This window comes from Gallinula chloropus, assembly GCF_964237585.1.
Source record: "Gallinula chloropus genome assembly, chromosome: 21".
In the NCBI taxonomy this organism is placed as follows: Eukaryota; Metazoa; Chordata; class Aves; order Gruiformes; family Rallidae; genus Gallinula; species Gallinula chloropus.
In genome coordinates this window covers 6,845,075-6,867,562 of record NC_140106.1, presented here as the reverse complement: position 1 = coordinate 6,867,562, position 22,488 = coordinate 6,845,075, and the positions used below count along the sequence as shown (strand labels likewise).

Genomic DNA, 22,488 nt, shown 5'->3' with positions numbered 1-22,488 from the left:
TTGAAGAAAGAGATGGAAGACATTTGCCAGAGGCTCATTTAGTACAACAGAAACATCCTGGAGATAGGTTCACTTCCAGAGTGTGCCTGGGTGTTAAAATTAGGGGATTCTCTCAGCCACACAAAGGAGTTCACCAGGAGATGAAAAGCAGAAGGTGGCAGGACTCACCGTGTGATTGTTCAGCATGAACTGTACGGCGCTGAGTTTCACCAGCTTTCTGACGCTGCTGTACGTAAAGGGGGTGTTAAGGAAGCAGCAGAGGCAGCAGAAAACTTCTTGCAACACTGGCAAAGCACTTCCCAGGGCAAAACTGGAAGGGGACTTGTGTCTTTATTAGTCAATATGTCCCAGTGTCTCTTCCACTTGTTTCAAGAGCAACCAAGTTGTGTACATTGTTACTAGAGAGACCCATGGCGACCATTCTCATTTGCTCTGGGAGGAAGAACCAGGAGAAGACCCTAAGACAGACTGTGATTAAACAAACTAACTGTGGACAGCAAGCTATGAAGCAATTCTGATCCAAAATAACAACCACACACCCCCCCCCCCTTCCCAATATCACTGCCATCTACTGCAATTCAACAGCTTGGTAAGGTGTTGACCAAGCGCTCGTGCTCTGCTCCTCTCACTACCCCAAAGCTGAAAGGGTTTGGGAATGTTATACACAGGGTGCTCCTGTTCCAAGCCAAGCATCTGGGTCTCTCTTCCCCCATCCTGAGGTTTAGGTGTCCCGTGCACCCAAGAGCTCTTCTGCAAAGGATATCCAATGGAGAGGTCATTGAGCAGCTGCAGCGTCTTGGAGGTGATAGGCTCGCATCGGCCCCAGTACTTCAGGTTGGTGATGCTAGGGAAGAGGACAACAAGGACGGGTCAGAGGGGTTTGCTCAGCTTCCCCTTTGCTGTGCGGCGGATTCTTCCAGTTCAAAAGTCACCCATCATCATCATCATCATCAGCTCCACCCTCCACCGAAACCACAGACATCACAAGCCACAAAATATTGGTATAAAATCACTGTACTTACATTTGGTTGACTAGAAAATTATCCTTCAGATAATCTTCACTACTTGGGTCCCAAGCTACACTGGCCCATACCCAGGCCCTTGGAATAATTCTGTGGCACTCCAGGGCTGGTTTCTGCAGCAAGGGTAAGAGAATTCTGCGGCAGTGACTACATGCAGACGTATGCAATTCTGCACCTGCACCATCCACTGTCAGCTGCAGAATTCTAGTAGCCCTTGCTTCTTTCCAGGAGAGCCATGTCAGCCCTCAGGGATGCTGCGCAGCCGCCTGGGGTGCGCAAGGGTGGGCAAGGCCCCAGGCAAGTAAAGACGGGGCCGATGCTCAAGAAATTTGGGGGGAGCCAGAGGCTGCACTTCACCAGGCACACGGCACTGGGTGTCAGCGTGGGACTTACTGAATTGGTTCAAAATGCTAATGGAGGTTGCTGAAGACATGACAAAAAGCCAGTCAGTGGGTTCGGTCCAGAGGAGAGCTGCCAAGAACAGGCTGAATAGGGTGCCTACCAGGGTGGAAGACTTTTAAGAAAAGGACTTGAGCTGCTCTGGCACTGAACAGGATTTGCAAGGAAAACCTCTGAAGGAGCAGTTCCCTCCCCACAGAGCTTTCGTGGCTGGTGATTGGCAATAGTCAAGTGACAGGGCCTGAGTGCTCGAGGCTGTCCTTTCTCTGACTCTGGTTCTACTAAGCAGGCACTGGAAAGAGGATCCATTATCCTGGTGTAGGGCTTATTTTTGTGTCTCCATAGCCCAGGCTAGAATCCACGGTGGGTAAATCAGTCCTGGATATCGTGCGTGACTTAAGCCCTGACAACAGCTGCAATTCTCTCAAGAAGCCAGATGTTACTAGACTGACAACGCTCCCTCGTACGCCAGTTTTCCTGGTTACACCTTCAAATAAACCCTGGAATCTCTGATGCCTGCAAGCAGGAACACTTACATTTTTCCTATGAAGACGCTCAGGACCATGGTCTCATCATTCAACCCCAGGACCTCTGAGAGACGGCGGTACAGCTAGAGGGGGGACAAAATTACCACCAATTGAAAAGCTGTCAACAAAACAAGTAATGCTCAGAGATTCTATTTCACTTGTTCTCTCTTTGTGGTGCACTTGCCTAGGGGGGTGTGTAGGCTCTGGGCTTTCCCAGATCAATCAAACAAAGCACAGAGATGTTCATGATCCCATTTGGGCTGACACCGGCCCCGATCTCTGCTGCAGCTTTCCTACTGCTACTCACAGTGGGTTTGGATACTGTACACATAGGCTAGGTACTTGCTTTCCCTAGGGAAAGGGAATGTGGCAACTGTGCTCCTCCATCTCCCACTTGCACCTACACACAATATCCTGGTGAATCTGCCTGGAGCTCTAAGCTCCTTGTCACATCACTGTTCTGAAGTCTCTGAGGTGGGGAAGGAAGATCAGTGGTTACCTGAAGGTAAGAGAATCTCATTCTGGAGTAATGATGCTTCCATTAAAAAAGTAAGTGTTATTATTTTTTAATTTTTAAAAGGTATTTTGCATCTCTAAAGGTGTTCAAAGTCCAGTACCTCTCCAACTGTCTCACGATGAAGACAATGGATATTTATCTTCACTTTAGAGCTGAGGAAGCAGGGAACAGATGCTAACTAAGCTCAGGCTCCTCATGGCTATATGAAGCTCTAAAGTTTTAAGCCACTGTCACAGTCACTGACTCCTTCCTGACGCAAGCAGAACGTGGTGCTTCAAGAACAGCTCAGGGTTTGCAGTGTTACCACTGGACACGTATCTTGAAAACACAGCGGTCGAGCCTCTTCAATAACATCAGCTACCAGGAAAACAAGCGATGCCACTTGCTTTCATTTAGAAAGTGAAGCTCTTCCTGGACTTGCCATGAGGAAAGAGATACAGCCAAGGAGATAGATTACCTTGGAAGACTTCTGCACCTGATCACCAATATAGATCTTCCGGAACTGCTCAAAGAAGCTCAGCATGGCAAGCTCCAGCTTCTCGTTCCCAGCCTGCGCCAGACGAGAGTCTGTCAGGTTCATCAACTGCAGCACCCTGGAAAGAAGTGGGGGACAAACACACTTTGCTCCTGGACACTGGGAGGAACAGAGTATTTCTGGCAGGTGGTGGTGTTTCCAGGCTGCACACAACAGTATTTTTTACTTTCTGTGGGCAGTTTGGGTCAAGAATTGACAAAACTGACAGCAGAACACTGAACACTGACTAGGACACACTCCTCTTCTGTGCAAGGTCATTGTAAAGCCTCTGTGTCCCTTCTACCAGGGCTGTGAGGCTGCAGTGTGCTGCAGGAGCTGTGAGTGTGTTAGCACCCTCGCCCAGCGTCACGTTCTCAAAGCCACTGGAGAAACCATCACCTTGCTCCTCTCACAGAGCCAGACTAACAACATTCCCACTTCAGTTTGGCTTTTGTTGGGAGCCCAAAGAAACAAGGCTGTGACCTGGGCATACTGAGCAGACCTGGCTGGCAGGGAAGGGGTTGGAGGGATTTTAGGGTGATGCACGTGCAGAGCAAGCAATGGTGCCAAATGTGGGGAAGAAGATAAAATATAAATAGGGTTTCCATGAACATCTATTATATATGCTGGCACTAAAAGGTAGCTGAAATACACGGTGGGTCTCACCATTTCCTCTTCAGTAACTCATCAGCTACGTGGGAAGCCAGTGTGGGATGTTCTACTGGCTTGCCAATGGGCCAGCTTTCATAGGTCCCCAGTTTAGCTCCTTTACTACCCTAGTTCCCAAGCAGAGCTGATGGGCTCTGGACCACAGAGGTAGTTTGTGAGTAGTAAAGCTACATGTATGTTTTCCCATCCATCAAATAACGCTTGCACTGGAGAGGATTTAGAAATCCCCCAAATCCCCCACGTGTTAGAAGACAGCACTAAGTTCTGACAGTTAGAGAAGTACTACAACGTTCACAAAGTATTTAAGGACAAAACCCACTTTGGATTATTAACTAGGAAGAAGACTTCCATCCCCCCCACCCCAGCAAAGATCATGCATTTAGTTCTACTCCAATGCATGCATTTTAAGCCCATATAATTCCCCTCTTACATGCTCTTCCCCTCTCATTCTCCCTCTTATAACTCAGATTTAACCCAATTTAACCAAGCCACAGCAGAAGCTTGCTGCCTGGCCTGGCTCTCGCCAATCTCTTTCAGGACAGCCAATTCCACGCTGTTCATTTCAGCAAAAAAGAGGGGAAGAACATGGTGGCAGCTTCACAACAGCAATTGTTTTTGTTGTTGGCTTCAAGAGCAGTGCAGCTAGAGAACAGTCAGCATCCCTACCGACAGACCAACTCGCCATCCATCGCATCCTGCTCATCCGTGCTGGCGAACGAGACCCTACCACCAATCACTGCCCCGATAATATAGACGAGCCACGTCAGGCGCCCTGAAACCAACAGAGGACATCAGAACCAGGCGTGTCACACGTTTGCATGGAGGAAGCTGAGGAGATCTGCATTTTAGTTTGGCAAAGACAGGATTTGCAAGGAGTACCTCTCTGCTTTAGCGCTCTCTCTACCAAAGCCACTCAGTTTTCTCCTTGGCACGACTTGACTAAAAAGGAAACAAGGCTGCTGGGTCTGCCTGGAAGTTCATCATTATTTAAAGTTGTTCCTCTGCAGAAAGCCACCTTCTTGTGGTCTGTGCATTTGAACATGTGCAGATGCCAGCAGGCAGCATTTATTCTTTCAAAGTACACGTGGCTGGTGAAGAAGTCAGTATCATATGGAGTTTTGCCCCCTCCCTCCCCCAAATATTAATAAATGTACTGTGTTAGGTCAGACAATACTGTTTCAGAAGGAAGAGGAACAGTTTCCACACTTGTGCTCATGTGCCCAAGTCCTCCACAGAAGAGGAAGCCAGCTAGGTTATTAGAGAGGGGGCATGAGGCAGAAGTTGCAAAGGAGCCACTTCTTTATGGCCAGCGTTGAGCAATTTCTAACCCAAGCAGCTGGGTAAGTGACAAAGCTCCATGCTGATCCCACCCCATGCTGTGGGCTGAGCAGCCTCTGACAGGAGAGGCACGGGGCAGGCAGCACTCATCAACTGTGGGTGGGGGGAACAACCTCTTAACTTGGTCTTTGAAAGACCAGGCAAGGAGATGCACTAAATCTCCCCCCTCAAAAAAGAGAATGGGGTCAGGTGTAGGACTGCAATCTCTTCAGCCAGCACTGCTGTGTGTGATGGGAGTGTCTGCCCACAGCCAAAAACATTCTACACCAGAGGCACCTCCCTAAGGGAACATTTGAGACACCCACTTCCCCTTTTATGGATCTCACCAGGAACACAGGCTTCTGAAATGCTACTTTTAAGAACAGGCAACTTACTGCATGCTCTCCAAATACCCTCACCTTCTTGTACAGCAACGTCCATGGGGCTGGCAGTGGCACTCTGCAGCAGCTCCTGGTAGGACTGGGCTGACTGGTCGAAGAGCTGCACGAGCAGAGCGCAGGTCTTCTCATACTCGCAGCGGCCAATGGTAGACAGCTGGTCTAGCTGCTGCTGCACAAGGCCAGTATCATCCAGTGGATCCTCCAAACCATCCCTAAGCAGCAAGAAAACAGATCAGAATCACAGAATCATAGAATCACAGGGGTTGCAAGGGACCTCCAGAGCCCACTGGGTCTAACCCCCTGCCAAAGCAGGGTCCCTGGGACAGGACACACAGGTCAGTGTCCAGACGGGGCTGGAATCTCTCCAGAGAAGGAGACTCCACACCCCCTGGGCAGCCTGTCCCAGGGCTCCCTCACTGAGGAAAAGTTCTTCCACATGTTGGTGCAGAACTTCCTATGCTCCAGTTTGCAGCCACTGCCCCTTGTCCTGTCCCCACAGACGCTGAAAAGGGGCTGGCCAATTCCCCCCGCAATCCATGTTTAAGATATTTATAAAGGTTAACGAGGTCCCCCTTTTGTCTTCTCAAGACTGAACAGTCCCAGCTCACTCAGCCTCCTTTCCTCATAGGGGAGATGTTCCAGGCCCTTAATCATCTTCATAGCCCTTCTTTGGACTCTCTCAAGGAGATCCCTGTCTTTTTATACCAGGGAGCCCAGAAAAGAATTAGAAAAGAATTGAGAACACAGAAATAACTGATATCATAACACAAGCTTTTTTCTACCAGGTAGAGGGTGTTTTCCTGGGGACAATTCCAATGACTGAAGTCTCTGCCTCTCCTATTTGTCACCACGAAGAGCTACAAACACAGACATGACCCTCTGATCATTACCACAGCTGTAAATCAGAGCACCAGTAGCTGTTCAGGTGGAAGAGCCATCAGGCCCTGGGATGAGTAATCTCTTCTTATGTTTTTAATGTTTACCCAGGTCTTTGAACAGAACGTGCAGTGCCAAGAACAAGGTCTCTGGCTGTTGTTGTATAACAAAGCTTCGCATCTTTCGCAATGTTTCAGCTGCCTTTCCCTCCAAACACACTAACCTCAACAATAGGTTTACTGCCAACTCCCCAACTAGCCAAACCTGCTGTTCCTCCCTTGCATTGCTAGATACCTGAAGAGGGATAAACTGATCTGTCTTCCCTAGGCAAGGCATTATTTTTCTATACTTGAACATTTGTTTTCAAGCACACCAGGCAGGATTCATCCCCCACAAATCCAGTCCTGTAGAATGCCCCTACGCTCAAAGAAAGGAAGAAAAAAATACTTCTAGGTATAATTTGTGCTATCCTACAGCAGCAGAGATCTAAAAATTATGTGAATCATGCTTTGCATCCTCATTCCTCTCTGCTATGGTGGCAGTGAACAGTATGCTGTGGATGCCCACAACATGTCTGAGATCCCTCAGATCCCTCTCAGCCATCTGAGACTGAGCAAGGTCAACCTATCCCCCCCCCGCCAAACAACCAGCTTAAAAAAGCCCACAACAAACAGATTATAATTTTCATGAGCCAGAATATACAATTTTAGGTAAGGTTCCCTTAGAAATCTTTTGGTGACTTGCAAACCTTCCCAAAGCCGTGCCCATAAGGGACACACCGGAGAGCTTTTGGCAGAGGTGCTGCCGTGTCTCTGCTTTTCTTACCTCAGTATGATGTGCACAGATTCCAGCCTGGATGTGATGTAAGCTTTTGTGACTTCTGGGGTGTAGGTTTCGAGCATGTGAGGCTCTGTGGCTTTCACATAGGGCACGGACGCAGCCAGACGCTGCCACAAGCTCAGGAGATAGTGAACGCTGTTGGGTGCGAACTCCCAGTGCTACCAGGAGCCAAGGGAAAGGAAACCAGTGACTTGCAGCCTAATACCCACATTATTCTGACTCATCTAGCACTAGATATGGTAACATCTAAAAGCTCTGATGATCTGGTTGCCCATTTTAAGAAGGAATTTCAGGTCACACGCGAATTCAGGGGGCATTATCAGCTTTCAGTAAAGCCTGAAGTTAAACCCCAGTTCCCAGGCTGGGTCCCAAGCTACTGCTGAGCTCATGCTGTAGCACTCAGCAGACAGCTCCCCACACAGAATGTGGAGTTTAAAGCTGTTTTCTGGATAAATATTAAAATTTAACAACCAAAGGCAGGATGTAAGCTATGCAATTGTTTTAAACCATATTCTGTGCAGGGGTGTAGCTACAAGCTGTATGCCAGTGGAAAACACAGTGGGGATATGGCATGATATTCATATTCCTAGCAATACTTGCAGTTGCATTTTAATAGGGAAGCGATACAGAATTCTAAAAATAAGCCTTATTAAACACATTTGGGTCCCCTCCCTCACCCCCTGCTAGGACTTGGAAAGACTCTGGAAGCATAGCAACCCTGCTTGCCCCCACATCTTGCTCCTGTTCCATTCAGGAGGAATTCAAAGAATAATCAATGCAACACAGCAGGATTTGGTCACAGAGTCTGTAGGGTTTTGGGTTTTTTTTTGGTAAGAATAACACAGCGAATTAAGGGGCAAAGAACAAACAAGAGGGTTACAATTTTGTTTCATGAGTAGTCAAGGGGCATAAACACCCACTGAGGGGAAGTCACACCACTCTGTACCTGTAGGCTGGTCACGGTGAAGTTGGCAATGAGTCGGATGACCTCGGGGTAGTTCTCCACCTTCACCAGCTCTCCCAGCTGGTAATTGCTTTTCAATCGGGCCAGCAATCGGCAGAACTCGTGGTAGTTATTTGGGTCTGATAAACTCTGAGAGGAGAAAAAGAGGAGAGGAATGGAGAGGCAGCACTACTTCCCAACACACACTGGTGGGACAGTAGGAAAAGGAAGATGGCAGCAAGACCATCTCTGCTCTGCCCTCCTGAGACCCCATCTGGAATCCTGTGTCCAGATCTGGGGCCTGTAATAAAAGAAAGATGTAGAACTGTTGGAGAGGGTTCGGAGGAGCCACAAAGATGCTCAGAGGGCTGGAGCAGCTTCCCAGTGAAGAGAGGTTGAGGGAGCTGGGCTGGTTCAGCCTGGAGAAGAGAAGGCTGTGGGGGGACCTCATTGCAGCCTGCCAGTCCCTGAAGGGAGCAGAGAAACAGGAGGGGAATCAACTTTTTAAAAGGGTAGATAATGGCAGGACAAGGGGATGGATTAAAGCTAAAGGAAGGAATGTTTAAATTAGATATTAGGGGAAGTTCTTTACAGAGAGAGTGGTGAGGGGCTGGAACATGGTGCCCAGAGAGGGGGTGGGTGCCCCATCCCTGGGGGTGCTCAAGGCCAGGTTGGCTGGGGCCCTGGGCAACCTTGTGTAGCTCCAGCCCTGGAGGTTGGTGTCCCTGCCTGTGGCAGGGGGCTGGAGCTCTGTGATCCTTGGGGTCCCTTCCAACCCAGACCAGTCTGGGATTCTTGATAAGATGTTGCACTCTCCTCAGAGCCACGAGCATGTCACTTAGATTGGGAAGTATTTTTTGGTGAAGAAGCTCGGTGCAGAGGCAGCAGAGACACGATTCCACTGCAGGACTCACCTGTGGGTTTTCCAGTATTCGTTTCACTCCATCGACGAGATGAGACAAGAACTTTGCTCGTTCCGCGTTGTTGAAGAGGGACCGGCGCACAGAGGCTATCTGCACCAGGCAGGAGAGAACCTGGAAGGGGCAAAGGGAATAAGCAGAGAGGGAGGGATGAGAACTATTCAATGAACTGTGTATTTCCTTTTCATGGCACATGATTTAAGTCTGAAGCTCCTCTGCATCGCTACACAAGAGCTCATCAGCTTTGCGATCCTGCGTGGTCTGTGTAGAAGCACAGGAACAAGTTACAGCTGAGATAAAACCTGCCACCACCCAAAGGAGCATCTCCATCCTGACAGCTAAAGGTGTGTTCCAAACTCTGCCTCCCCAACACCACTGGGGTTTCTTCAGATAGAGACCATGGATCATGTAAGACTGTAAAATCACTAAGACCAACAGGGAAAGCTGGTAGACAGCAGAGGCTGGGGAAAGGAGCGCTCTTCTCAACTCTAATTTAAACCCAGAATGAATCCACAGGGTGCAGCTGCAGCAGCGAGTAACAAGCTGGTGAAGAGGATTGTGAAGAGCAGCAGCAGCGAGTTACACCTAGCAAAGCCCCATTCCCTCTGGCCAGCAAGCATAGGGACTAGCTGCTCAGCCTCTCCTCCTTGTAGGCTCTGACAATTACTGATCAAGGAGACAGGACAATTAAAGGTGTAATTGCTTCAGATTTCTGCTCAGTAACAGAAAAAAACAACCAAAACCATCTCACATTTAAAAATCTCTCATGAATATTTGAGGCTCTACATTCAGAATTAGAATTAGTAACCCTTCAACATCAGGAACAGTGCTGAGAGTCTCAGTGGAAGAAGTACTTCTGAAGGACCCTTCCCTCCCTAGCCAAAGGGCATGTTTTCACTGTAGCATTAATTATGAAAAGTATTTATCAGACAGATAAATGCCTGGCAGGCGATTTTTTTTTCCCCCAAGAAGAAATAACCCAACTTTCATTCAGCTGCACTATTGGCCACTGCATCCAACTGGGACATGACCTAGTTTTCAAGTGTGGAAGGAAGAAATTACATTCCTCAGTCGTGCTCTCAGACTTGCTACCTACTCAGGGTATGGTTTTAGGACTGACTTCACAGTACAGTGGCAATAACATAAGCTACACCCCTCCAAAAAAAGGCTCACTGGATGAGTGAACAGGCTTCAAGCTACACAGGGACAAAGAAGTAGGTTGGATCTCCACCAAACGAGGTGCTTTTAGGTCAAATCCCAAACCTGCAGATGCATCAAAACTATCAGCAGGAGCAAGGGGGCAGCCTCTCCATTGTTGCTACAGCACAAGACAGTGCCATCAAAGGCAAGGCAGCTGTCTGAAGTCAGGTTATGGCATTTTAACCACCAGTAAGTCTCCAAGATGAATCCTACAAACACTTTCTGGTAGCAAAGTCTGTAAGAAAAATAAACACTGAACTTACCAGAGGAGAAAACGAAGGAGGGATGGAATGATAAAGATCAAAAAACAACTGAAGGGTAGAAGAATCCAAGAATGCTGAAACAGAAAGGAGCATTTTACTGAGAACACCTCCATTTACTGCTATCTGTGGGTCCAACGCTTATCTTATCAACAGGCACATGTCACATGAAGTGCCACACTGTAAGAAGATTTCCAAAGGACTGGATGTGTTTCCTAGAAATAAAGTGAACCCAGCAGTACTTGGTACTAAAGACTAAATTACAGGAAAATATTTTAAGGGCACAATCTGTAAAACTGTCTGCAAAGTGCCTGGTGAGAACAGCAAGGAGGATGAGAGCAGGTGCCAAGTTGTTTGTTATTTACATTTAAAAAACTCAAACAGTTTCCTGCTTCCTGAATTGACAAGCCTAAGAGTGAGTGTAAAGGAACATTTCTACAGCTCAAGACAGGCAACCCAAACTGAAGTGCCTTCATCCTCCCAGTAAGGACAGGTTGGGTTTACAGGTGGCACTGTGGGCTAAGGTTTCTTTGTTAAGTATGGAGAGGGCTCTAGCAAGTCACGCCTGCTTTTGGTGGGTATGCTGGAATTAGCCCTCTTCCTCCAGGAAGATTACCTGATCTCCAACTGGTTGGGATCTGCACAGTGCAAAGATCATCTGAGGACTCGTCAGTTGATGTGCCAATGAAATCAAAGTTCAGGCAGTTATGTGTGAGCTTAAGAAGCTGCATGAGCAGACCGTGCTGGCTTTCATCGTTGAGATTCAGGTTCTTCCCAGAAGCCTGTTTAAAAAAATTAAAAATAAAATTAAATTTAAAAAAATAAAATTCCAGGTGACAGCTGAGTTTGAAACAGTAATTTGACTCTACACAGGATGTGGCAATCAAAAGGATCATGTGCCACAAGCACCAACCCCAGCTATCACACACTTTTACAGACAGCCTGTGTATTTGCATGCTTAGTCTTTACACAAGATGGATAAACAGACAGGGCTTTCTTTCCCACTCTGCTTGTACCGTGCAGGAGCAAAGCAGCCAGGCTTGCCAGCTTGCAATTATACTGGAAGATTCAGGAGATAAGCAAGTTCTTATTGAGGTTAAACACAAGAACACGTTTTCTGCCTGACAAGCACTCAGCAGCAGGGAATCTTGTTGCTCTACCTCACCCTCATATGGAAATGAGTGCACACTCTTTTTTGGGTACAGATGATCTGTAGAAGACCTGCTCTCATGGGTTTTTTGGGTACAGATGATCTGTAGAAGCCCTGCTCTGGTTACACTGCTCTGCAGGGAAACCATGGACACTCTCAAGTGACACAAAGAGCCGGATGGACGTGAAGCACTAGGTCACTTCCCTGCAGTTTAAATGCAACACTCAGGTCTGTAGTCCAGGGATGGGTCTGTCTATCCTTTCCATTACTGCTCTGTATTAAAACCAAAATTAACTCCTTTCAGCTTAAATCTATCACAAATAACACACTGCAGTGTGGCAACACTGCCCAGACCAGTGCCTGGGCTCACTGGAATGTCTTCCTCACTCTCTGTTGTACCTGTCACTAAGACTTACTCCTGTGCTCGAAAGGATCACCTTGGAAACTTCTGCTTTAGAGACAGAAGATGGAGACAGCTACTATTAGACACAAAAATAGATACAACTTGGGTAGTAGGTGTTTAATCACAGGAAAACAAGGATGTTGCATGAGATGACAGGAAACATGCCAACCTGTCTCGGAGCACAGCACCCCAAGAAACAAAAGCATGAAGAAGAGTTAGGGTGGGAAACTAGAGCCTTCCTCCTGCAACAAGCCATGTCTTTCTACCTGCTAAGGCCCCGTGGTCACACAGCTACAGTAGTGCAGGTGACAGTTGAGCCCAAGCTATACGTATAGGACCACGGTACGAGCGCAGTCATAGAATCATGGAATGCTCTGGGTTGGGAGGGACCCCAAGGATCACAGAGCTCCAACCCCCTGCCACAGGCAGGGACACCAACCTCCAGGCCTGGAGCTACACAAGGTTGCCCAGGGCCCCATCCAACCTGGCCTTGAACACCCCCAGGGACGGGGCACCCACCCCCTCTCTGGGCAGCCCCTTCCAGCCCCTCACCACTCTCTCTGGAAAGAACTTCCCCCCAATATCTAATTGAAACCTCCCCTCCTTCAGCTTTAATCCATCCCCCTTGTCCTGCCATTGTCTATCCTTTTTAAAAAGTTGATTCCCCTCCTGTTTATAAGGAAGCTTATAAGCAGGAGGGGAATCCTGGGGACACCAGGCTAGCAAGGTCTGGGCTATGTCTCCCAGGTTAAGTTTTTCCAGTGATAAGGACCTTGCCCTGCCTGCACCTCCCTGAGCGCTTCTCTTCACAAAACTTGAAGAATCCTCTTATTTCTGAGACCTCTAATTGACCATCAAATGCACCTGAAATAAGCCAAGGAATTCAAAAGGTACCAGGGCTGTTAGGGATCAGGAGGGATGACTGGTGCTAACTGTACCAGCCTTGCATCCATCAGAAACCAGGAGGAGAAAGAGAGATGGAATTCCACCCACGTACCCACTTTTATTACTGACAGAACCAGAGCTGCTCATTTTGAAATATCTTTAAAAGAAAATTTGCTCTTTGTGCTATTTGTCAACTTTGACACTTCCCTCAGCTGGGAGGATAAAAGTAAAAGTAATCAAATCAGTTCACTGGGGTAGCCTTTCCCATAAAGGGCTGGTCCTGCAGGCATCACTCCAGCTCCAGATTAGCTATTTAGAAAAGAAGCCTGATGCAAAACCCAAGAATTTTCTTTGGAAAAATCTACATGTGCTACTTTAGCTGAAAGATAAACTGGTTTTGGGGAGATAAACCCCAACTATGAGCAGAGCACTGCTGCCTTGTCCTGAGGTAAGTATTTTTAAGACAAGTTAACTCATGTCTGATAATCAGCACAGAATAAAAACCTGGGGAACATAAGACCATCTAATATTTATCATTGGTAAAATATCAAGGACAACCTCAGTTTACTAAACACATCTTCACTAGCATTGGTTCTCTCCCCATGTGGCTTTTAAAGTGAAGTTAAAAAAAGAGACAAGGGCTTATTTTACAGGAAATCTCTCTGCCATTAATGTAAATCTGATATTTAATAAAAAAAACCCAAACCCAAACAAACCAAACACCTCTTTCCTGATGATTTAAGACAGGAAAGTTTAACCCAAGGCTTATGGTACAGATATGTGTATCCTATCAAGCTTAAGAAATACATGTCTGTATTTGTGTCATGTTTGTGCTGTGGTCTTTTTCCTTAATACAAACCTAGGTCAAAGCTTTCCTGAAAACAAGTCCAGAACACAGCTTTTAGAACAGAAGTGCTTGTTCCAGGAGAGTAGTGTCAGTGATAACTTCAGTCCCAAGACTGTCACCCCACCACACAGCCCCCAAGAGAGACACCAAACGGTTGTTTCCTTACCTGTTTCAGTAAGTTGCATGAGAGTGTGAAAATATCAAACAGGGATGAGTCTCGGAAGGAGGAGGCGATTTTCCTGTGCTTGGTCAGTGGGTGGGTGGTATCCGCCTGAGCAGAGAGAAAACCAGTGCTTAGAACTCAGGGGCAGAGGTGGAAGGAGACCAGCAGAACCTGTAGGAACCCAGTTAAGCACCAGGAGATGAAGGTTTCCCTCCCCAGGCTGAAGCAGGAGGATGCACTGCTGCTGTGGTATGTGCTGCTGCTGCAGAACAGCGGTTCTGCTGCAGATAAAAATCATGTTGCTGGCTGATGACACAGGACTTGCCACCTACAGTACTTGCAAGGCAGTCTGAGTGTGGCCCTGCCAGCAAGCAGGGCTGGCTTTACTCTCTCTAAGTCTCCTCCAAAGCAGGAAGAACAGCAGTACTTCCAAGAGTGCTCAAGTCATTTTAGAAGCTTGAATGCTGCTTCCTACAGTGCTCTGAACTCCTTAAGAGTTAAATGCTACCTGAAGGCACTGGGCAGACACATGGTCAAGCACTAGCAGCTGTAATTCCCCTCCTAAACCTGCACAGATGAGAAGAAAACTGGAAGGAGAGATAAACCCATAACAACCAGTTTGGATGCAGCTGTATCCAGGATAAGGATGGGTTCCAGACCTCTCAGCGTATGGAATAAGCAGCTGACACCTGAGCTGAGAGGCACAACACACACATGTTGCACTACACTGGAATACACTGGAGAGCATCATCCCCAGCTGACCCACTCCACGTGCTGCAGCACAACTCAGCGTCACTCCAGTGACTACTTTCTAAGAAAAGCAGAAAAGTGAAGTGATACTTCCCAGCTCTGCCACTTCCCTGAGCACAACCCAGCACAACGCTGCCTTCCTGGGGTGAGTTATCCCATGGGCAGTCGGTTAGCAGCTGGCACAGAGCCTCCCTGCAGCCCAGCACAGAGGCACGCAACGTCAAGCTGCATTTTCTCCGTGCTCCTGTTACTCTGCCTCTGTTAACCTTCAACTTGCACACATCACAGAATCACAGGGGTTGGAAGGGACCTCCAGAGATCATCTAGTCCAACCCCCTGCCAAAGCAGGGTGCCCAGGACAGGTCGCACAGGTCCAGATAGGTCTGGAATCTCTCCAGAGAAGGAGACTCCACACCCCCTGGGCAGCCTGTCCCAGGGCTCCCTCACCCTCACTGGGAAGAAGTGCATTAAATTGGTGCTCGACACCTCCGGGCAAGTCTGTGCAGCACCCACAGGATGAAAAATGATACTTCAGGGCAGTTACTAGCACTCTATTTTATTTGTACTGGGAGCTTTTGGAACAAAAGCTTTAGTAAACAGAGCTCTGGAAAATTCAGCTCTCGTGCAATGTAGTTGGAAGTTGAAATTGTTCTCAAAGCCTGAAGAGAAGCCCCTTTTCTTCCTTTTCTGCTGTGCACACGTGCCTGACCCCGCTCTGATCTGTGGGTATGTTGGCAGAGTCATTATTTTGCAAGTAATGGCAGTTCTAGACTTTCCAAGATGAGTCACCGAATCCAGCCCCGTGCAGTTGCTGGCACAAAGCAGCCTCAGGAAGGAGTAGTAAACTCTGGCAGATCTCCTATCTAAAATATTAGGGGGACATTTCTGATCAGTCTGTAACTTCACTGTTTGCTTTAGTATGAACCTGTAGAGACTCTGTCAAGACCATTCTGCCAGCAGAAGCTGCAGCCCTCTACAAAGATGCTGACAGACACTTACTAATTTGTGGAGGTAAACAGACTTGCTTTCATCCCTTGATGCAGGGCAGCAAAGGACCAGCCCTCTGCGGAGATGGACTGAGGGATGTACAGAAGCCTGGGCAAGGAAATGGTGATGCTAACAAGACATATTGTGAGTCTAGGAGGAGAGCCTGTGGGTTAGGATTGCTGATCAGGCCAGGGTTGAAGAATGAAAGTGAATTTGGGATCTGAAACAGATGCAGAAGGTGTTCAGATGCCAGCACAAGGCTCGGAAAGCTCAGAGGTCCTGAACTTCATCAAGTCCAGGAGAAGGAATCGGAGCTTTGCTCTGGCCAGGATAAAACTTCCATTTCCAGTGCTGAAAACAGTCTGTAATCATCCCTCAAGTTCCACACAAGGATCTCTCCATTCCAATGCCTGAATTCATCAATATGCCAGCAAAGCCAAAACTATCCTTAAGAAGATATTAAAATCCCCAAAACTCTGTTACATCTGATCTCTCTGAGGAAAATTAGGTATTTATACATTTGGCAACCCTCATGCTGCCTCAGGACTGTGGCAGCCATCAGATTAGCTTAGATAGCACCGAGTAACTCCACTTGTTGCAGCTTTCAACAGCAAAGAGAGTCAGCACAGTGTATGAGCTAAGCTGGGTACAGCTGCTGTGCCAGGCACTCATCACCCAGCCCCAAGAAACCAGCAGAATTTGAGAACTGCCTGCTGGGAATGCTATGGGATTTGGTACTGAATGGATAGGATGCTTAAAATAATCTGTCCAGTTGGACATATCCTCTTTGTTTCATCTCCCTGGTCAAGGGGGAGGAGGGTCTGCTCTGTTCACTTCTTGGCATGAGAATGCTGTAAGCTGAAACAACACACAGGGACCGACAACAGGAGGTGCTAGGGGTGTCCTCACGCTCAGGGCTTTGTCCTCACTAGTGGCTTAGCCTTGCTCTTCCCTTCTTTCCTTTCAGAAGATGACATCAACCATGAGAGGAGATGGAAATGCCAGTGAAACAAAAGAATTCATCAGGACAGGGGGGGCGTTCAGCATCATCACAAAAGTATATGACTGTGCAAAAATAACAGGGGGGGAAAAACCCCACCCACCACACAACACCCCCACACCCCCCAAAAAACAACCCCAAACAGTGCACAGACACACAGCAGGACACAACAATATGAATGAGAAAATTGGACACTTACTTCACTGAGGAAGGCTGTAGCACTTACTTGATTAATTTCATTAGTTAGTTGGGACAGGATTGTCACTCCTATGATGCAGTGCTCTACACTATCCTGAGGAAGGAAAGGGTGACAGGGAAAGCAGTTAGCAGTGCCAGGGTGCTGTCATTAAGCTTCACCATCACTCAAAGACCTTGCTGCTTGGAGGATTTCTAGACATCTTTGTCTAGAAATGCTTTATCTTTGTAGTATTGGGAATGGAAGAAAGCTTGGGAGCAATACAGAGCAAAGAATTTGAAATGTGGTTTTAAAATACTTGGTGTTGTTAATGCCAAGGGTTCTAAAGAGATAGGTAACAGGAGCTAGTAAAAATAGGTGCCTTTCATTTAATAGTTCAATCAAAATTTGAGTTCTGTTCTAACTCTGAAAAGATATATTCAGATTTAAATCAGTTTAATTTTAACAGAGGTGAAGCTTCTGCAGTGCTAGGATGAGTACTGAAGTTGCCAGATGAAAACTCTGGGAAACAAACCTCTTTTCTTCCCCCCCTCCTTTTAAAACTACAGATTTTGAGCAACAAGAGTAACAGCTGACCAAGTTTCTCCACAGACCCACCCCCTGGGCTATCCTGCCAAGAAGGACAGCCTATCTCCCAGTGAAGGGAGCTCATTCTTCCCAGCCTGTGCTCGACACCACCAGCAAGGGGCCAACAGCAAATCCAGTCTGTTACAGACCCTTCTTCACTTGACATGGTTATCCATTTATCAAACCATTTAAGAGAAACAACCTGTATTGTTTCTCTGACCCAGTTTCTGCTCTGTAACTAAGAAATGATGTGCCCTTTCCTAGCTCCAGCTTGCTCTGCACCTCCTGCACAACGTCTCCAGTTTCAACGACTGAACAGGTCTGCGATGCAGAAAGTCAAAGACATTTGGGCTGGGAAAACTCATCTGCTTCTTGACAAGGGTCTCAGGATGTCCACAGAAGGATCCAGACACTGGGAAACCCTGCTGAACCCAAGGTCTTTAAAAGACAGCACAGCCTCCCATAAGCTTTAGCAGCCAGAACCAGTAACTTGAGCAAAGGGTAACAGACATCTCAAAGTGAACACACAGCAAGGAGATATTCACACCATTTAATTAGGTTCCTGATTAAAAAGCACACGTTCCCCATGTGAGCTGGGAGAGGGAGGAATCTAGCCCTGGTAATTTCAGCTAAGAGCACCTGTGAACTACCACCAGGCAGAAAGGAACATGATCTTTACATTACTTAACACCTTCTGGATCCTACTTCACTGCAGACATCTGCAAATACCTGAAAAAATAGTAGTTAGCCTATTTTCTGCATGCCCACACCTTACCACTCCAGAATTAAAGCCTTGTTACATCTCCTTTTCCACTCTGGGAAGAGTTTCCGGTCATTTTGAGCTCTTCTACTGTCTTCCTCCAGCTTTTGACTTTGGGACATACTTCAGAAGAAATAAATCAGTGGTCACAGCATTACAGGATTCACTGATCTCTCCAGGAGGAAGTTTTGGGGCTGGGAATGAAGCCCTGTGCTGTGGTGACAGCAGGTACACTGATGAAATGTTCAGCAAAACGAACAATAATGTTTGTGGAACAAGCTGGTTTTAAGCTGCATTTAGTTAGGGCAGCTCAGGTCAATATATAGGCATGGAAGTCATGTTTGGTATCACCCTTGCCATGAATGAAAGCGACTCAAGCAAGGCACACACTTCCCTTGTAGACAGGAAGCATGGATTTAAGCTTGGGAGCTTGGAAGATTTGTGAACACTAAAAGACACATCTTACCATTAACTACAAATAAACCCCTGCCCCACCACACCTGAAATGATAAAAACCAGCCCATGTTGCCAGCAGCTCAGCCTTGGTAGTCACTGTTCAAGCAACAAAAGCACAGAGGATACCAAGGTGCACACCAACTGAAGATGCAGGGACTTTCAAATCCCCCAGGGCCTGTATTCATCTAACAGAACAGAATCTGACCTGTAAAAACCTCGTGACATCTGTGATCACGTTCCTGAAGACATATTCATCCTTCTGACAGTCAAACCAGCCCAACTTTGTGATCCTGGCATACAACTGGATCAGTGCTTGCGTGACAAACGTCGCCAGCTTCGGCCTCGTGGCAAGGTAGTTGAGCACATAGTTTCCTGGAACACAGAGAAGGGACAAAAACAAACCCCTGTGGATGGAGCTGAGATGGTAATGCTGGTGGGAAAAGGCATCTTTGTGAATGTTATTAATAAAACCCAACAGCACAGCAGTGGGTTTGATACAGACTGTGACCTTTCACTGGTGCCTTTAACACACTAAAGCTGCGGATCAGACCTGGAAGGTGGTTAGAGCCGGGTGTGAGCTCCTCCCCACAAGCCTAACGTGTTCTGTATTATCAGATGAAGCCCAATCCTCTGTGAGCACACATAAATAGCATGAAAAGCTGAAAATATTTCAAGACCACGCCTTGGGGATGGTCACCCACCACATCACGTGTAAAACAGAAAGCAGACTGGAGGGCAGACTCGCTCCTCAGGGGAGAGGAAGTACTGGCCATTCTCAAAAGCACGCTGTGACAGGCTGACTGCTGCCCTAGGAGATACTCTAAATGGCATTTCAGACACCCATCAAGGATTTGCTGTTTTGAAAGGATGTCCTCACTGTGCTTCTTTTATACTCTAACTCAGTTCATTCACAAGCCCACAGAGTTGTCATCCCCTTCCACGTGGAAAAACTCTGTTTTGCCTTGAATGCTGTTAGCTAATGACACAGGCAAAGATGCCATCCAAGAGGAACCTTCTGGGCATCTTACACCTTAGGCTGCTCAAACTGCAGAGCACAATAACTTGCAGAAAACCTCCCACCTGTGGATAAAAAGCCCCTATGACACAAACATGAGCTTGGTTAGAAAATTCACTGTGGTACTCACGAATATCTATCCGTTGTTCCAACGGTAACGGGTTGTTTGTGCGCGACACGAGCTTTGTAAGGCATGTAGCTGCCAACAGCTGGGAGTAGGATGACTAGAAAGAAACCCAAAAGAAAATAAACAGAAGTTTTACCACACACTTCAAAGACTGAGCAGTGATGCTGGATTTTAAGCTAATTCTCTCCAGCAATTTAAGTTTAGATTTGATAAGTCTAAATAGCCTACGTAGCGTTTAGTCCAAGCTTTTATAGATGCTAAAATAAACCAACTACTCAAAGTGTTTAAGGAAGGAAAAGCTTTTAGAGAGTGAAATACAACTGAACTGCCACTGAAGGTGGGAGTAAAACTGTGAACATACTCAAACTGCATGAAGCTATGTTAAACAGCGTGCCTGGAAGACAACAATCCCCCTGAGCCACCGCAGAACCCTGCTACACATTGAAAAGCTCTCCTAACTTCCACTGGAATACTAAAAGCAGGTTAAAACGTGTTTCTTACAGAACAGCACGCAGATCACTGGAGGAGGGAAGGTTTAAATTAGATATTAGGGGGAAGTTCTTTCCAGAGAGAGTGGTGAGGGGCTGGAAGAGGCCCACAAGACATCAGAACTGACAACCACTTGTCATAACCACTCAGAGCCAGGGCTTTCTTCTGGCACAAACTGGGGTAGGTGAGAGCGTTCTGGGTATGGGATATGAACACCACATACCAGACCTTGGGGCTATTTCCCTTCTCCATGCCCAAAATACCAAGACAATGATATTGTTTTACATACACTCCCTCTCTCTAGAAGAAGCTGGCACTTGCTCAGGCAGTCTGGACTGTTGGTGAACTCGACCAAGGCTTTCTCTGCCTGGAGCCGTGTCGCAGTGTCTGTGGTCTCATACAGCTGCTTGCACAGGTTCTCTAGCTGGGCAAGGCTCTGCAACACAGGGAGACAAAGCAGTTAGAAAGGAGAGGTTTCACACATCAGTTAGGCAGCAGTTTAACCCAGGTTATATGTACATATACATACATATACGTATAGAACTTTACTCTTTGCCCAAAGGAAGGAAAATGGTCAACTCACAGTCAGTTCTTCCATCAGTTAAATGCATTTAACACACCAAATGACCTGTACAGATATTCCACAAGTACCTCTCACACATGACAGAGCACTGCATTGCCTCCCCACTCCTTTGTTACCTCCCAGGGTCAGTGCCCACACAGCCTGAATGCACCACAGGGGTGATGAGGTGTGGAAAACCTCTCACATCCTGTGCTGTAATGGTGCCAACCCTACCCTGCCCACTTTGAATAGCAAAAAAACCAATCCTTGCACCTAGATTTAATGTTATACGGTGTCAGAGCCCTCACAAACTTGGTTTATATTCCCTTTGCAGGGCACAGTAACAGACTTTAGCATCCCAGGATGCTGGAAGGATCTCATGATAAATCTTCTACGCTACACATGCCCAAAACACCTAAAGCAAAGGAGAACAAATGAAGAATGGGGAGGATGCCTTTGAGCAGCATCTCTATGAACACTTTCAGAGAGAAATAAAACTACCAGGCAGATTCTCTGTGCTCAAACAACTGGAAAATATTTGCCATAAACTCTCATCCAGGCAGATGGTTTCCCCCAGTGAAATCTTAGGTGTCCTAGTTAAGAAGTGGCTTCACAGATGGATATAAATATTCCCTCAGGTTCTTAGTGCTAGATTAATAAGCAGGTATTTTCAACTGCTTTAGGGCTACATTCCAGGTTTCCAGGGGTAAATCATCACAAGCATGCCATAACTTTTGTGCTTTGACTTCTACATTTGGAAAAAGGGTGGCATCAGTCATCTGATTGATTTGCAGAGAAGAGATCGTTATGCACAAGCTGAGTTAGGGATGGGGTCAGCCAACAGGTTCCTGCAGCACAGCAGCTCAGCGCTGGCTCGTGGTGTAAGAAGAGAGACTCTGCAAAAAATGTGGTTCTGCATGGTGGGGTTCTGGTGGAGGAGGGGGCTGTGGGGGTGGGAACAGGGAGAATCTTCACCCCCAGGTCCCACAGAGCAAGCATCAGCTGCTGACCAAGGCCAAGCCTATCAGTGACAGTCACAGCACCGCTGGGGATCACATTTAAGAGGGGGGAAAAAACACGAGGGAAGGAGGTGATGGGAGAAACTCTGCAGACACCAAGGTCGGTGAAGAGAAGGGGGAGGAGGTGCTCCAGGTGCCAGATAGAGAGATTCCCCTGCAGCCCCCAGAGAAGCCCATGGGGGAGTGGATGTCCCCCCACAGCCCATGGAAGATGACAGGGAGCAGAGACCCCACCTGCAGCCTGTGGAGAGGCCCCACGCTGGAGCAGGTGGAGACATAGAGGAGATGCTGTGACCTGCGTTGGAGCAAGGTCCTGGCAGGACCTGCAGCCCACAGGGAGAGAGAGGGGCTCACACTGGAGCAAGCTTGCTGGGGGGACACTTTTGAGTCCGTGGGAGACCAGGCAGGAGCAGTCTGGGCCTGAAGGTCTGCCCATAGCAGTGCCCCACGCTGGGGCAGAGCTGAAGCCCCGTGGGAAAGGACTCACGTTGGAGAAGTTCGTGCGTGAGACCCAACACTGGAGCAGGGGAAGGGTGTGAGGAAGGGAAACAACTAAGAAAGAAAACAGCTCATGAGGAACAGACCAAAACCCTCATCCCTGACTCCCCCTGTGGTACCTGCAGGGGGAGAAGGGAGAGAAATCATGGACAGAGTCTGTGGTTTTACCTCTCATCATCAGACTCAGGTTTCACTGAATGTGTAGTGTA

General features: G+C 47.4%; 1 protein-coding gene across 1 annotated transcript in view; it reads right to left on the bottom strand.

Annotated features, from left to right (window-relative positions):
• Positions 1–20,642, bottom strand: part of XPO7 (exportin 7) — a gene marked incomplete at its 5' end in the record, with an annotated part of 30,719 nt that extends 10,077 nt beyond the window's left edge. The window contains 16 exons of the mRNA XM_084274026.1: positions 169–232; positions 764–844; positions 1,958–2,031; positions 2,923–3,058; positions 4,315–4,420; positions 5,385–5,578; positions 7,068–7,240; positions 8,029–8,175; positions 8,940–9,059; positions 10,409–10,482; positions 11,022–11,187; positions 13,857–13,961; positions 16,817–16,882; positions 18,775–18,941; positions 19,715–19,808; positions 20,490–20,642. Coding sequence (XP_084130152.1) covers positions 169–232; positions 764–844; positions 1,958–2,031; positions 2,923–3,058; positions 4,315–4,420; positions 5,385–5,578; positions 7,068–7,240; positions 8,029–8,175; positions 8,940–9,059; positions 10,409–10,482; positions 11,022–11,187; positions 13,857–13,961; positions 16,817–16,882; positions 18,775–18,941; positions 19,715–19,808; positions 20,490–20,642 — 1,920 coding nt within the window. The remainder of the gene's footprint in view (positions 1–168; positions 233–763; positions 845–1,957; positions 2,032–2,922; positions 3,059–4,314; positions 4,421–5,384; positions 5,579–7,067; positions 7,241–8,028; positions 8,176–8,939; positions 9,060–10,408; positions 10,483–11,021; positions 11,188–13,856; positions 13,962–16,816; positions 16,883–18,774; positions 18,942–19,714; positions 19,809–20,489) is intronic.
• Between the last annotated feature and the right edge of the window lie 1,846 nt (positions 20,643–22,488).